General features: G+C 39.0%; 1 protein-coding gene across 2 annotated transcripts in view; it reads left to right on the top strand.

The window, feature by feature from the left end:
- Positions 1 to 10,320, top strand: part of SLC1A2 (solute carrier family 1 member 2) — a 176,179-nt gene extending 165,859 nt beyond the window's left edge. For both annotated transcript variants that reach the window (XM_004607905.3, XM_055141955.1), the window contains exon 11: positions 1,160 to 10,320. In XM_004607905.3, the coding sequence (XP_004607962.1) occupies positions 1,160 to 1,231 (72 nt within the window). In that variant the 3' untranslated portion in view covers positions 1,232 to 10,320. The remainder of the gene's footprint in view (positions 1 to 1,159) is intronic.
- The last annotated feature ends 6,536 nt before the right edge of the window (positions 10,321 to 16,856 follow it).

Genomic DNA, 16,856 nt, shown 5'->3' with positions numbered 1-16,856 from the left:
CCACTACAAGCATCGCTTTGTCACCTTGGACTTTATTTTCAGACTCTTGCCTTGTAACCGTAGTTTGAAGTTACGCAATAGCTTTTGAATTTTAATCAAAGTAACTGCATGTGGTTATGGTCATTGCTTGCTGCATGGTCCTTGGGGAACTGTGTGGGGGCCTATGAAGGTGTGGGGAATGGATGTATGGCTTTTATTTCTATTGAGTTGGTTTGTGAAGGGCACTTGGTTTTCCATTCCTAGCATGTTGTGTTTGTTCATAGTGCATGGGTTTCGCTTCCACTGGGTAAGAAGGTCAGATTTATTTTCAACATTGCTGCATTTGTCATGTCTCCATATTCTAACGCTTCCATAAATCCAGTCTCTCCATTATGTGGAATATCAGTCGTGGGTTTAAATTTGCACATGACGTTGAGGACAGATAGAAGGTAAGCTAGGAAAATTACTTAGAGGTGGAGGGGAAAACCTCCTGTTCTGTGTAAAGGTTCAGTTTACTTAGAGCCACGGACATAATTGGATAGCCTGGTAGAGTTATATTTGGTCATAAATTGTCTTGAAATAACTTAGATGTGCCTTGTCACTGCTCTCAAAGTTTTAATCTCCACCGCTTTCTTTTCTTTTTAATTTTTAAAGTTCAAATGTTTTCAATTAAATTTTATGGATAGCTTATTTGGTAGAGCCAAACCACCATGGTATTTTTAATTTAACAATTGGACTTGTATACAATCTCTGGTATTATTGAAACTGAACCTTTCACATGCATGAGTACAACTAGCTGCCTAGTTCTGGAATTTTTTTCTCTGTGGTTGTATGGAGTAGCACAAAGGAAGCATTTTTTTTAGAAATGCATTATTATGTGATGGATCTATGGGTAGTCAGATACCCCACAACCCTAAAAGCATAGCAGAAGTTATTCTCTAAATGGAAAATGTCTCTAGTCCCTTGTTACCCCCATGTAAAGCAATATATTATTTGTTTTAATGTTCACAAGTCAGTGGTGCAAAGCAAGATTAGGTTAAAATCAATTTGGAAGGAACACATCTGGAACTAATATTTAAATTGGATCTTGTAACCCGGGTCCAGTGCTGCTCCACATACCCATAGAGTGGTTTTCTGGTTCGTGGCCTGTGAGCTGGATGCTGATAATAATTACTTGCAGGTAACTCTGGCAGCCAATGGAAAGTCAGCCGACTGCAGTGTTGAGGAAGAACCTTGGAAACGTGAAAAATAAGGATATGACTCTCAGCAAAATCTTGAATAAGCCCCCCCAGCATATCTTATGGTAAATGAGGATATAAACAAGCTTTCTTTAAAAAAGAAAAAAAAAGTACCTATATTTCTATGTTTACTTATTCTGTTAGCTGAGGCTTAGCGAATCTGTGGTGAGCCAGTGATAGGCACGGTGCTGTGTCTTTGCCAAATAATGCTTCATAACCATCTAATGTTCTCACTTGTATTACTGTTTGAACGGATGCTGCTGGAGAAATCAGTTTGAATGGAAGATGCATTCTTGCCAGCTTCCCTTTTTTCTCTCAAGGTCCAGAAACCTGGATGCTCTTCTCCCGGGGATACAACCTAAGTAGTGCAGTGCACTATGGGGAAGAGGATGTATTCCTTCAAGCATTCTCCATGCCTTGCCATGGAGCATACAAGAGGTTCTGTTTGAAGCCTTTAGAATAAATTCCCCTTAAAGATTCTGTAGTGTTTGCCCATGTGTTTGTTAAAAGCAAGCACCTATCTTAGGGAACTCTGGTGATTTGTCTTTTTTTAAAAAAAAAAAAAAACTTTCAAAGAGTTTTAGTGGGAAGCACCCTCTTTTAAAGAGCTGATGGTGGAACAAACTGAGTCTGCTCTGCCCCACTTTCTCACAATTATGGGATTAATCATTGAAATTTCTGTTTGTTTTTAATTGACTCCTGATTTGATCATTTTTAAGAAGTAGTTTGCATATGCCCCTTTACATATTGAAAAAAGTAAAGGTACATAGCCAGCCTACCGTTTTCATCCCATTCAAATTGGTTGATGTTTGGTTTGCATTTTCCTGGCATCATGAAATCAAGTGAGGTTATTTGATCAATGCTTCATAAATTTTTTGTTTCTAACAGAAAAGTTTGTTTTAGCCCCCTAATTATTTCATACATTCTATAATTGAATCTGGAAGCCTAATCATTTTATTCTCCCATCTACAGAGGAAAGTTTTGTTGACTGTCTTTTTTAGTACTATCTCTTGATGAAGCAAAAAACATACAGGTAATTTGTGTAGAACTTTGTGTTATATTCTATCAAAGCACATCAATCATTTGAAAGCAGAGCCAATTTTCCTCCCTGATCTTCTCTGTGAAAAAGGACAGAAAATGAACAAAATCCCAGAAAGATGACATTACTAAGCCAAGACCACTGGAAGGTCAAGATGACCTTGAACATGAAGTTAAATAAAAGACGGCTCCTCACAACTCAGATGGAGTCTTTTCAAGGCTTGTGAAAGTTGGAGAGAATAAATAATGTACTTGGAATTAGCACAATGTCTTGCATGCTATAGACACTCAATGAATCCTGAATAATTGATTATGCAAGCTAAATTTTTCAATGTCTCTAGTATCATTTTCTATCACATAACACAGTATTTTTGTATAGTTGCTGGGTTTGGGAGTCTGCTGAGGACATGAACATGAATCACTAAAAAATAAAGCACATTTGGCTCAAAGGAGTATGTAGACCTTGTCTACTTGGGATTAGAGTGATTATCTGAGGCCAGAACATGGACCCTGGGATATTCATGATGACTCATAAAGTCCAGATTCTTCCGAGAAAGGGTGTTTATGGTCACCATGTACCCTTTATTGCCTCTTCCTTGATTCCTTGTGACCACTTTTCTAATCATACACCTTCATATCACACAAGAGACATGTAAACCCACCTTTTGTCATAAACCATAGTTAATTTTAGATAAGAATCACTACTGAGCAGTATTAAAGAGCTCTTTTTTCTTTGACTTAATAAGATTGGTCTTCATTTTCATCATTTAAGCAGGGTGACCATGAGTGTTTGGAAGGGCAGTAGGGGAAAATGCATTCTTTATGACAGATGTTATAGGTCAAGAGGACAGTTCTGGACTTAACTATTAAGGACTCTCTATAAATGGTGCTCAGAAGTGCATTTTTCTATTAATTTTTGTTTGTTTGTTATGGGAAGAAGGTCTGAGGCAAGGTGTCTAGGAACTTGTCTTTTTTGCTTTTAGAAGCCATGGTAGCCCTGGTACATGCAATCATGTTTCTTGAAGGAATGGTCCCTGAATTTTCTAGGTTTGCTTTGTCTTGAACTCTTTACTAGTTATCCAGGTAGCCTGTAAATATATGAGGGTAGAGTGTAGCGAGGAGAGGCAAGAGCCACAGCTTAATAAAGCAGGATTTTCTAGTTTGAAATGAAATGCATTAAGTTTCATGAGACTACCTATAAGACATTACATTTATCTGGGATATCAATAAATTACATGATGAAAAAAATATTTTAAATCCAGGTCTAGTCTGAAAATTCAGGATGTGCATAGAGCTGACATGTTACAGTGCCCTGTGGTATTTTAGTTCTCATTTGTTCCTCTCATGCCATGACCTTTGGGGGTCTCTTTGCCCAGCATACGTGCCATAAGGAGAAAAAAAATAGATTCATAGGATACCTCTAACAACCTTTTTTCTCCTAAATAGAATATGTATAACCTATAAATTATATGTGTAGTTTATAGAAAGAGGTCAAATACAGATGTTAATACTTAAAACAATCCATTACTCTTTGATGATGAGTAAATGCTATATTTTCATACAGTTTAGGTAGGTCAGATACATGCATGGCAATTTGTAAGATCTATAAATCAGGGCTTGGGCAGTGCCACTTTGAGTTTCACTCATCCTTTTTAGGAGTCAGAATCATTTTAGGAAAAACTTTGATTACCTACTGCAACTCAATAAGTTGACTCTAGTTGTGAGCACAGTGACATATGTCTCATGGGAAGGCTTTCCTGTAGAACTGTGAGGCCGTGCCTCCTCTCAAAGAGCACCAGAAATTCTACGCAATCAAATCCTCTAGGCAATCAATCATCCAACTCACACAGATTCTTAACTGAGGAGATCTGAACCCGGTAGCTATCAGATACAATTCTTTACTTCCCTTGCATGTGAAAACACAGCCTATCACTGCCTGAGGAAATTGACATGTATGGGAAATGACACATATCTAGTTCTCGCAAATACTATTCAGACCGTGTGTTCCTAAAAACCTAAAATAAAGGGTGCCAAATGCCGAGCTCCTCAAATTAGACTGGTGGGGGCTGAGAAATCTGGGAAAACTTATTTCAGGGAGATGTATTACTGGTAGGTGATGCCAGGAATACCAACAGTCAGTTGATTGAAATGTCTTCAATAATTTTCACATGTGCATGGAGAAGTATGTTATCTGCAAGCCCATCTAGTGGAGAAGCCTTTTCAGAGGTGGATAATTCATCAAGTGGGTCTGAGGAAAGGAACCCGTTTCTGCCATGTTTTTTACAAGACCACATTCCCCATTGTTTCTAATAGCAAAATTTACACTACAATCTTTCACTCTTGTCAGAATCAAGGTTTCTGTCTGTGCTTTCTATCCCTCCAAGGATTATAGCAATAAATCCAAATAGGTATGCATTTTCTGAGAATTCTCCACAGTTCAGACTCTCAATAAACAAGTCCCCACAGCTCTTAGCTGGCTTGATGACTAAGAGCGCTTTGCAGTTACACCCAGTGGAGGTGGCTTGCTCTTCAACTCTCAGAGACACTCAATTTTGGAGGGTGCTGCTTTTACTTTGCTTACTCTCCAAATGAATTCATATTAAGAAAGAGGACCTTGTGATATTTTCCAGCAATTTTAAGACTTGTTCTTTGAATAGGAATATTAGGTACTGAAGTCATTCTGAAATGAGAGTTTTTTTTTCAAATCTGTTAGAGAAGGTGAACGGTCTCAGTATATGCGGTAACTTATGGCTAAAACCCAGGAAAGGGCCACTGAGTTCCATGGATTACATGGCCAGGTTCCAAGTGGTTGTAAAGCACTAAATGAAGAGGGATGGCACCAAATGAGTTGGCACCCAGGCAAGTTATACTAGAGGCAGACTGTTGTCCTTGGGTGGCATGAGTTCAAAGTTGCTCATGCAATAGTTGCTTATGATTTTCCTAAATGAAACATCCTTTTCCCCCTTCTTACTCCTCCTTTTTTCTTATTCCATATATCTTTATTACTGCTTGAGAGACAATTTGGTAAACAACCATACAGGTTACTGCAGGCTGGTTTTAAAATAGATGACAAAGATTCCTAAATGAATGCTATCTAATTTCTTAGAATAACATGGATATTTAAGGCAATGACAGAGATGATGAGGAAATAAAAGTTTGGTAGAGGAAACATTTGACTAAGCTTCTGCACATGTTTAGCTGTACACCTAACACAAGTCACTTTATACCCAACCCTTATTCCTCTGTGTATAGAAAATGAAGAGGTTGGATTTACTGATCAAAGCCTTCTTCCAGTCCTATAATCTGTGATACTATAATCTTCTCTTTAGTTTCTTCTTTATTTAGATATTCGATACTATAAAAGATGACATTTATATTTTAAGTTAAGGGGCCTTCAATAATGAATACTCAACTGGGATTCTTCTCCATTGGGGGAAATTATAGTTGAACCTCTCTCTTCATTTAGAGCTTTACAACCACTTGGAACCTGGCCATGTAATTCATAGTTTGGTGTTTGGCGACGCAAGCAGGCACCCTTTCACAAAATGGTCCTTTGCCTATACCCAACTGCCCTTGTAGAAAGAGCAATCTGGCACATGAGTAGTGTGGTCAGGGTCACCAGGAGGGGCTTGGACAAGGCCAGAGCCCCACTCAAATTCTTGCATCATCCAAGCTGTGCAATACAGCCCACTTCCAATACCCACAACACACAGTTTTCCCCAGTCCTAATTGCCAACCCAGTATGGGAATTTGGGAGCCATTGGCAAATATACTTGAACGCTCTTATGAAATTTTGTGCAAGACTTACACAATACCAGCAACTGGCTGTAAATACCTTTCCTCTGACTGTGTGTAGACATGCACCTCTGTGCACAGGGGGAGCCAGGCCACGTTCTTGCTCTGAAGAGTTGTGCAGGCATCTTTGGTGGATTTTAGGTTCCAATTTTCCTCTTGATTTGCTTTTCTGATGGGCATCACTTCTTATGAATATAATGAAATATCCTTTCCCCCCGCCCCTTCTTGCTCTTCCTTTTTTTCTTATTCCTACAGGAAAAGTGCTTTTCTACAGGAGCTATCCTCTCTTCACTGCCTTGGGAATATCTAGGGTTAGAGAAAATGCCTGGTGTGTTGTTGGGGCTAGTCATGGACTTTGAATAACTTCTTTTGATCTGTGATATTACTCCAGTAGGTCACTATTTGCCTCATTGCTCTGTTAAAACTTTGCTCTGTCCAAACTTCTGCTAAAGATGCAATAGATTTGGTGTATGTTTTGTGGTGAGCACCATCCTCTTAGAGATTTCAGTTTTGGGGAGTGAGCTGTAAAGCTGTGTGTTTGTTCACTTTTTCTTTTTTAAATATCGCAGCAGATGCAGTAGACCTAATGCAAAATCAGAAAGTGAAAAGTTTTCTTAATGGACCTCTCTAAGAACATTTTAAATGGAAGAGAAGCTCCCAAGTTGTTTCTCTCACTCTTAACTCATATTCGGCGTAATTATTCAACTGTTTCTTTCTCTTTTGTCAGCTTTGCTTTACCTTCCTACCTCTGAACCAAGTCTACATTCTAATCATTTTAAACATTCTGCTGATTGTTCTACAGATTTCTTTTGTGCTGAAAATTAAGCCTGCTGGACCAGCCCCCTCTGTTTCTCAGTCATCACTTGACTTAGAGCATGAGTAGTAATGGGCTGCCAGTTCCTCCGGAGACTCTCCTGTCCCTGAGGGAGTGTTGGGGGGGTAACAGCTGGTTGTTACCCTTGTCATCATTCCCCAAAGACATGGGAGTGATGCAGTCAGAGCCTTATACCTTCTGGGGCTCCATACCTTCTCATAGCAACCATTCAGCCTGCCTGGAAATGGCCTGCTGCCGATAGTAGGAAAGAAATGTGTACATGAATCAAGGAAGTTGGCCTAACACATCTTTGAGATTTCTCCCCCGCAAGGAGCAAATTCTCCGAGATGTCTAATTAGCAAGCTGGCACGCTTCTTGCTAAATCTGTCATAAAAATGACTTTCCTTACTCAGATTCCATTCTTTGGCCTCTGGATTTTATGTCAGTCTAACTCCCTCACTCCTTTCCTGGGGAACCTCAGCCTTGCACCTCCATGTTGCACAATACTGATCAGATTGTCTGGTCACTATAGAGATTTGTATATAAAAGACTAATTTTGTGAGGATTTTTATATATTGTTTTTTCTATTTGTTTTCTTTGGCTTGAGGAGAGAGCTGGCAAACTGTGAATCTAATTTGATCTTGCTGCCTGAAAATATGCTTTGGCTTCCTGGTAAGACTCCATGTTACCAGGATGATATATTGCTCTCTGATCAGTATTGCATCCCAAATTCACAAATTCCTCCAGCCCACTCTTACCTTCCTTTTAGAACAAGATTCCAGTCTTCATGGCTATTATTTATAAGAAGCATGAGAAATGTATTTATAGTCCTGGATCCTGGATATTATATGTTTAATATTAATTTAGCCTTTAATATTATAGGTTTGTATCTATTCTTCATAAATTATAAAGAACTCAGTGTAGACTGAATTGATCTATTTAGTATCTGTAATTTTGCAGACGGATATTTTCTTATGGTATTTTCTATATAACCACATACGGGAAATTATAACTAATTAGAGAACACAACATTTTTACAGCAATTTAAAGCTATCACATCTTTCCAGAGCATACCGCACATTTGAAAAATTTAAGAACCCCCATCTCTTGTGATGCTGTGAGCAAAATGACCATAAAATAAATCACTTGCTCAAATCCTTCCACTGGTTAGGATTGGCATGTGAGCAGGTCCTACTTTTAAATTTGGGGAATGGAGGTGCATGCTAATTCGTTCTTTTAAACACCAGACCTCGTTGTCCAGTTGAGCATTCTAATTTTGCTTCTCTCTAAGAAGATGGAAAACCAAGACAGTAATAGTGGTATCATTTCTCTATCAGAATTCCCCATGCCTTCCCCATGAGTTACATAAAATTTAGCAGAGAAAAACTTTGACGAGCAGAGACTGAGGGTGAGCACCCAGAAGCAAATCAGAACAGATTTGTTGCTGTTCTTTCTTGCCAAGCAGATCGGCAGCGAAGGTCACATTGTTTTGTGAATTGATCACATCTTTTTAGGAAAAGAGATGTATTAGCATCAGCTATGAAGCAATATTCTGTCACTAGGGCTGACTCTGGCAGCTTAGAGTCGCGCTGAAATTGCTTGGAAGCAGCCCAGGTAGATTCTGTCCTCAGGTGAATAACAATCTATGTAACTTCCCCCGAAAAGGCAAACCAGGAGTCATCGCAAAGACAAGGGAGTCTTCCTCCCGCCAAACACATTTTCTGAAGTGGTTGTGGAGCTAGTATTTTTGCCATATTTGAAAAATAAATAGTTACATAGAAAATATATACTGGTAAATTGGAACCTGCTCCTTGATCAGCAAACAGATTAGATGTGCCCTCATCTGGCAACACGGTGTCAGTGGTTTTCAAGTACGGATAGCTGTCAGAGCATGGTGTTCTTATATGTGTGCAGTAACGCTTTGTTCACGCATGAAGAACAGTGCCTATGCACTTTGTGTAGCTATAATGTAGGTATCTGTGTGTAATTTCAGTGAAATGGTATATAGACGTATTGTAATTTAATTTAAATGTTATTTTTTGGCTGTTCACCTAAATGCAGTAGACATGTTGATTGGTGTTTTGAAAAACGCCCTTCTTAGATACCTAGTAGTGAATCATTTCTCTTCTTTCTAAATGTGATTAGCAGATGTACATGAGTGAAGAACTTATCCATGAATTCTTTGTATCAATGATTGAAAGTTTGTGTGTCCAACATCTTTGTAAATATACAACTCAGAACAGGGGAGGATTTGATGTGTGTCTTGATTCTTAAGGTCAGCTGATGTCTGTATAACACATGGCAAAAAAGCAAGACAGTGGAACTTTTGATTATTTGGGCGTAGGTTTAGAATGAAGATCTTGACGGTTCTCTTGGCATTGTGGATTGGGCTTAGAGAGACAAATGGTTAGTCTGCTTCTATGCATGTTAGCATCATATCACACTCATGATGCTAAAAGCTCTGAAGAGTCTTGTCCCTGTACAGGAAAGATATTTACTAATTACCCTGCAGGTTAAACCCGTAAAAGCACAATTTGGGTAGTCAAAAGCACAGTTGTCTGTTGAAAGAGCTTTGGAAGCACAGGAATGATCAGTGCAAACTTTGGGGTTGCACAAGGGCAACTGAGGAAGCACAGATTCACATATGTGAAGAAATAAGACCTCTAACTACTACATGCTGTGTGCATATTTTGAGTGATTGAAGTAGTTGTATCCTTGTCTCCTAAAACATGCACTAGTCTAATTACTACTAATGGAATGCTGTGAGGTTATAGTTCTGGCAGCCCTTTCTCCTCTTCAAGAACAGAAAAAGATGGCCAGGAGCCGTGGTGAAGACTAAGTACCCATTTCTGTTTATGAGGGGAGTGAAGCCTGAGGGATCTCTTAAGGACACAGCGCAAGCACACATTCACGTGCTTTTCGAAGATTAAAGTAAAGGATGAGTATGGTGGAAGGCACACTTTCTCCCCCTGAAAACGTGATTTCTTCAACTCCTGTTAATTCAGGGTGGAAGACCTCACAGAAAGAAAACTAGACATATGCAGGAATTGTTTGAACATTCTTGATTGTCCAGAATGAAAGAATAATTGTTTTCCTTACATTTCACATTGATCTAATGTCATGTAGCATAGAGCATTTATAGCACTTAGTATTTAAAAACTAATAAATACAAAAGGATTAAAAAAACTTCCACTAACTTTGGGGTCATTTCTTACATACGGTACTAGGAAATGCCTTGTTGGCAAAGCACATTTTGGATAATTGAGGGTTTTGATTGTTTGTTTTCATCTTTATCTTTCTAAGATTTGTTACAATGTGGACTGATTACTGTAACATTTTATGTGTAAAATAACTGGACATTCTTTATATACTGGAAATAATCTGTGAATTCAATTCTTCACTAAGTGTTTTAACTTTTGTGTACATATCTCTTATCAATAAATGTGGATTCCAACATCTCTTGGTTGTTGCCTCTACTTCAATTCCCATTGTGTTAGTTTTGTTTATGTATGAAGTATCTCGAGTTCTTTCTGGTGAAATTTATGGATTAAAATTTACAGTGTCGACTGGTGCGAGGAAAATGGGGGAGGGCATTGTTGCAACAAAGTGGACACCAGTGAACAGATTGGTGTAGGAACATTATAAGCTTAAAACCCAATCATGAAAAACTTTGTAATTTCATGGTAGACTAAAAATCATCATCATCATCATCATCCCGTTGATCGTTGATTTTTTCGAGAGGTCTCAGTATCATCTCCATTCGTCCTAGCCTTGAGATTTTAGAAGCCTCTTTTTACTTGTCCTTCCCAATGGTGCCTCATTGGAGGCTTTTTCAAGGTCAATGGAATGAGACCCATCATTGTTATTGGTTTTGGCATATGAATAAGCCACAGGGAGTTTGCCAAACTCTACCATGCAGGCAGGAAACTCGGCAGCTTGCCAGGGTTCTCCAAGAGGGAGAACTAGGCTATAAGATGTCTAGGCTTCCGGGAGCTTGGTTTTATAGTCTCTGGATGTTGGCCATTGATGGGATGACACAGCATCGGAGGCTGTTTCTGGGGGTGACTGCCTACCTACTGGAAAATGGAGGATCTGGGCAGAAAAGGCCCAGTTCCGCTCCGAGCAGGCTTGGAGAACTCAGCCCCGGCTCCCACACACCTGGGTTCCTCTGCCGGTTCCTTCATGCGTGAGGCTCGTCTGAACGTGTGGACAGGGGCCTTGAACATGGCTGTGGCTGGGTTCTGAGAGTTTTCAGCTGTGGGGGTTCTGCTTGAGGTGGGGAGGGAAACTCAACCACCCCCTTTGAGGGGGCCTGGTGAAGACAGCCAGGCACGGGGCAAGAGACTCTTGTGACTAATAAAAAAAAAAAAATTATAGTGCCCAAAGGACTCTAACCTAGGAAGCTTAAATATACAGTATAGACACATCTTACATTCTGAAGTTAGTGAATGGAACATTAAATGGTATTAAATGGCATATAATCACATATTATAAAATTTTCACATGAATCAGATACCAGCTCTTTATTTTTCTTTCAAAGGGTACATACTTCACTTCTGCATATCTCAGTGACTAAAGCAAGTCATATGACTACCTAACAATGAAAAAGGAAGAACAATTTTACCAGGTACCCAAAGGGAGAAAACTAGAAATAATTGATGAATAATTCTATTGAGTGTCAGGTCATAAAATTTCCTTAAATTATTCATAAAGGATAGTATGCAAACATTGAGTCTTTCAGTAAGTCCAACAAAGCAAGTTTTTCTCTAGCACAGGAAAACTACTATTATGGAAGTAAATGGCAAACATTTAAGTCATGTTGAAAATAAAATACATGGTCTTAAAGAGTAAGCTTACATTCAGCGTGAGATTCTCATGTAGTGACAGAACTGTATATGGAATGGAGATCACTGATCCCCAGAACAGTGATAGATTCTTATTTTACACTCAAGAACAACATACATAATAAATACAATATTCTGAAATAGCTTAAGTGCTATTCATTCTTGGATTTTCTTGAGGTAAAGAAGCAAATATTTTATGTTTAGTATGTAGATATTATATGTCATAGTATTTCCACTGATGCCAGAAGCCTATTTAAATCTTGGTAACTAATGATTTTAATAAGCTTATTAGACTTGTTCAATAAATTTGATAAAAATTAAATTTTCATTTGAAAAGATATTTCACCTTCCCTTGGAGCCAAACCGGTGTCACACACAAACTCAATAAGTCATTAGCATCACAGAAAAAATATGCTCATTTCTAAATATCTGGGCTGCCACTTTGTTTTGATTTTGGAGTCACACATGTGAACTAAAGTGAACTTTACACTGTAGGTACAGTTTGGTCAAAATCATTCCTTCAAAGGAGACACACACTGGGAGTCATACAACTTGTGTAATCAGGAAGTGCAACCCCTATATTCTAATTTCTTGCTCTCTTTTCATGATCAGAGGTGGCTCCTTCATTTATTGTTGTAGGACCTTTTAAATACCATTGCAACCACAACACCCCAAAGGAGAGAGAGACCAAAAGGGAATGCCCTGCCACAGAGGCGGGGCGGGGTGGAGGGCACAGGGTGGGGGTGGTGGGAGGGATACTGGAACCATTGGTGATGGAGAATGGGCACTGATGAAGGATGGGTACTTGACCATTGTATAACCAGTGTATAGCTGAAATGTATAACAAACAAGAGTTTGTAAGTCTGTAACTGTACCTCACAATGATTCACTAATAAAAAATTTTAAAATAAATAAATAAACAAATACCATTGCAATAAATAGCAAATGAAAAAGATAGGAAATAAAAATTATTTTATATTATTACATCATGTTAATTATTATGTTTAATATTTATATACTGATACATTTATTATATATCAATAATATATAATTTGTTAATAGCAATATAAATCACTAAGATGTAAATGATCACTAAATAATAATTTCTTTATATAGTGATGATAATATATCGATTGATTCTTATAACCATAAATATTTTATGAATTATATACAAACATATGTGCTTGTAATTTTGTATGTCCCACCCCAATTCTTCTCATTTTATTTTGACACACGTATACTTACATACATTAATATTCCAAACATAAGGGGCTGGAGCAATAGCACAGCGGGTAGGGCGTTTGCCTTGCACGCGGCCGACCTGGGTTCGATTCCCAGCATCCCATATGGTTACCCGAGCACCGCCAGGGGTAGTTCCTGAGTGCAAAACCAGGAGCAACTCCTGAGCATCGCTGGGTGTGACCCAAAAAGAAAAAGAAAATATTCCAAACATAAGCTATAATACCACAGGACTTAGAAGTTCACAAAACCATTTCCCATAGCTAGAACCAGAGAGCAGATCATAACCAGTCACTTCCCTTGACTTTAATGCTCCTCTCTATCCCATTCATTTTTCCTCCCCAGAGAAAATTGCCAAGAGTTTTGTGTTTATCATTCCCTGGCTTTAAAAAAATGGCTTGATTCCATGTGTACACATGCCTAAATATGGATTATTTATTTTTGTGTTTTATAAATAAAGTGTCACACTGCGTGTGGTCTTTTTGAACTTGCTCTAACCCACTTATAATCAAGATAAACCATTTCTTGATTTATCTGTGTTCTGACAAACATCCAAGTATTTTTGTTGGGTTGGAGTGATAGCACAGTGGGCATTGCCTTGCATGAGGCTGACCCTGGTTTGATTCCTCCGCCCCTCTAGGAAAGCCCGGCAAACTACTGAGAGTATCTCGACCGCAAGGCAGAGCCCGGCACACTACCGTTGGCCAAAACCAGTAACAACAAGTCTCACGATGGAGACGTTACTGGTGCCCACTCAAGCAAATCGATGAGCAATGGGATGACAGTGACAGTGATGACAAACATCTGTTTTTTATTTTCACTGTTGCATAAGTGAAAGATGCCATATTTTGATTTTGTTTTTTCCCTGCCCACTCACTTCCAGTTGTTTTTCTATCTTGCATCTATTCTTATATAGATTGTCTTTGAAGGAAAATAAGACTCCATCGCTGAGTTGAAAATATTTCATGTTGAAAATTCATGTACTGCTTTGACCCTGTGGACACTGTCACTTAATTTAGTCTTCCTTAATTAAACTTTGAATGTTTATGTTAGTCTACAGTTGCACAAAATCCTTTAACACAGAACCTATTCAAAAATACAATGCTCAATATCTCACATAATGTATTGAGTACAGTAATCAAAAATTATCTTTATGGGGCCGGAGCAATAGCACAGCAGGTAGGGCATTTGCCTTGCAGGCAGCAGACTCAGGTTCGATCCCCACCATCCCATATGGTCCCCCAAGCACTGCCAGGAGTAATTCCTGAGTGCAAAGCCAGGAGTAACCCCTGAGCATCGCTGGGTGTGACCCAAAAAGCAAAAAAAAAAAAAATTATCTTTAGAGAAAGAGTTGCTTCTCCTTGTGGTCCCCTGGCTGACTGGGAACCCCAGTTACCTATTATCTATGGTTCCTTCTCTGAGCTCCCTTGTTGGTTACAATTGGAACCCCTAAAATTCTATGCCACCCTGTCTTTTAATTTTACATATTCCTCTAGTGGTATTAGTAAGGAACACAGCCCCTCCTAACAATGGTAGGAGGGTAATTTGAGTTGAAATCTTCAATTTACTTAAACTTTCCTTTTATGGCCTTTGACCACAACTCAGGAGGTAGTTACACAGGGCCCAAGAAGTCTGATCTCTTGTTTTAACAGTAATGTACTGAATTCCACAGACTCCACCAGATAGTGGCAGCTGTTTGCTAGGATGCAGTCATTTGACTGAGAAAGTCATAAGACATCTCTTCACCAAGAAGCAGAAGGAACCCTTTGATCTATACAATGAAGGATTGTAGATTCATTATGAGTAGTGTCCTTCCTAGCTCCCCCCCACCCCCGCAAATGGTTAAATTGTGTGACTGACATTAAGGGCACGATGGCATAAACAGGAAGCCAGGTCTCTGTATATCACAGAACCACAGGTGACAAGAGATGCAGGCGTCTTGAAGGTGGTTTGGAGAGGTGCTCTTCCTCTTTGTCACCTGCCTGCTGACAGAAAGGCATGGTAGCATTTGACATAGGCCATGCAAGAACACAAGAATGTGGAGTCCCTGGAAAAGATACACATGCATTTACTTTAGACCTTTTATTTCTGGTAGCTTTGAAAGTTCAGTTTGTTAATCCTCCTGCCCAAACAATGAGAAACCACATTTTATTCCATGCCAAGGTAAGAAAAAGGGAGACACAGCATCAGCTTAAATTTGAATGTTGAATGGGTCAATGCCATTGATTTTTGTAAAGAAGTATAAAGAAAATAGTGTGTCAAAGATAAATACTGGTTTCACTCTTAAATGTTTAAAAGCAGCAACTTTAAATTGATAAATTCCAAAAATCAAACAAGGCATTATTGTGCCCCCTTATTTAATATCAGAATGAATATGCAGAGCTTCAGGATCTATTTTTGTGTGTTATTTAGAGTACTCAGATTTTTGTCTTCCAAACATTGTCTGGAAATATCTCGTGTCTCCAATTACAGAGGGAAAGGGCAAATATAGAACAGCCGTCATCCGTGAGACGTGCCTTTTGTATGAGCTGGATCTTCTGGAACACTCCAAAAGCTTCTGTCATTTTTATGATTTTTATCAGTCATGGATAACATACTGAACACAGAGGAAGATGCCATGGAGTTTCTAAAATTGATCTGTCTGAATGAAAAGTTCACTTAAGACCTAGTCTCACTTCTCTCATTGCTTATCCTCCTAATCCAAAACTTTCCTATCTTGAAGAGGACAGAAAGAAATCATTCCAGACTATAGGATTTTATGAATCCCAGGAAGAGAATCTTTGACATGTTTAACTACTTCTTTGGGGAGATGAGCAATCTAACTCTAAGTTAAAGTGAATCAGGGTGACAGTGGCAAACCAAGGTCAAATCTGGGGGGCCAGAGCGATATTACAGCGGGTAGGGTGTTTACCTTGCAAGTGGCCAACCCAGGTACAATCCCTGGCATCCCATATGGTCCCCCAAGCACCGCCAGGAGTAATTCCTGAGTGCAAAGCCAGGAGTAACCCATGAGCATCGCTGGGTGTGACCCAAAAGGCAAAAAAAAAAAAATCTTTATTCTGTTTCTTTCCTAGCTATAAGTCATTGGATTGTTGGTTTAGCCTTACTTTCCTCATATGTGAAATGGACCGATGATGCCTATAGTATAGAAGATTTTAGGACATAACTTCCATTATGTATTTGGCACATATTAAGAGTTTTTGCTGATAATTATTTCACTTCTATTTTTCTTCCTCTTCTACCTCTTCCTCTTCTTTCTCATTCTCTTCTTCTTCTCCTCCTCTTCCTCCTTCCTTCTCCTTTTCCTCCTCTTTCTCCTCTGCTTCTTTCCCCTCTTTCTCATCCTTCCTCTGTTTCCTTCATCCATTATCATTTTTGTCATTATCAATCACAACTAAGCTGAAAGAAACCATGGCTGATTTTCCAGTATGACTTCTTTTCCAATCATATCACATGATCTGCCTGTGACCTAGATCTTAGCTGACTTCCCCAAAATGTGAGCTTTGTTGACAAATCATGACCTCCCTTAACCCAGCCCTGGCTAACCCCTCCTTCATATTCAGACCTCTTGGACATCAAGTGTCTGTGATAACTGATGTTCAAGATCCCATGCTACACTTTCTCCTGCCAAGAGTGAAGTAGTGAGGGAAACTACTAGATTTCTTCAGGAAAAGGAAGCGAGTCTCAGCCTAGACAAAGAGACCACACCCTGGTGTGGAATACTGAGCTCACTCCTCCAGAAATGAAGCAATACTTCTCATCATTGGGAAAGTCCCTTGGGGTGTCTCCAGTTCACAGCACCGAACATACTGGTAGAGAAAAATATCATGAGAAAGGACAATTTTGTGGAATGTATTCAGTTGATCCTCTGTAACTACTTGACTGAGTCTTTTATAAAAGTTCCCCTTA

This window comes from Sorex araneus, chromosome 6 (genome assembly GCF_027595985.1).
Source record: "Sorex araneus isolate mSorAra2 chromosome 6, mSorAra2.pri, whole genome shotgun sequence".
NCBI classification, from domain to species: Eukaryota; Metazoa; Chordata; class Mammalia; order Eulipotyphla; family Soricidae; genus Sorex; species Sorex araneus.
Note: the sequence above shows the minus strand (reverse complement) of the source record. Positions and strands in the feature narration are given on the sequence as shown.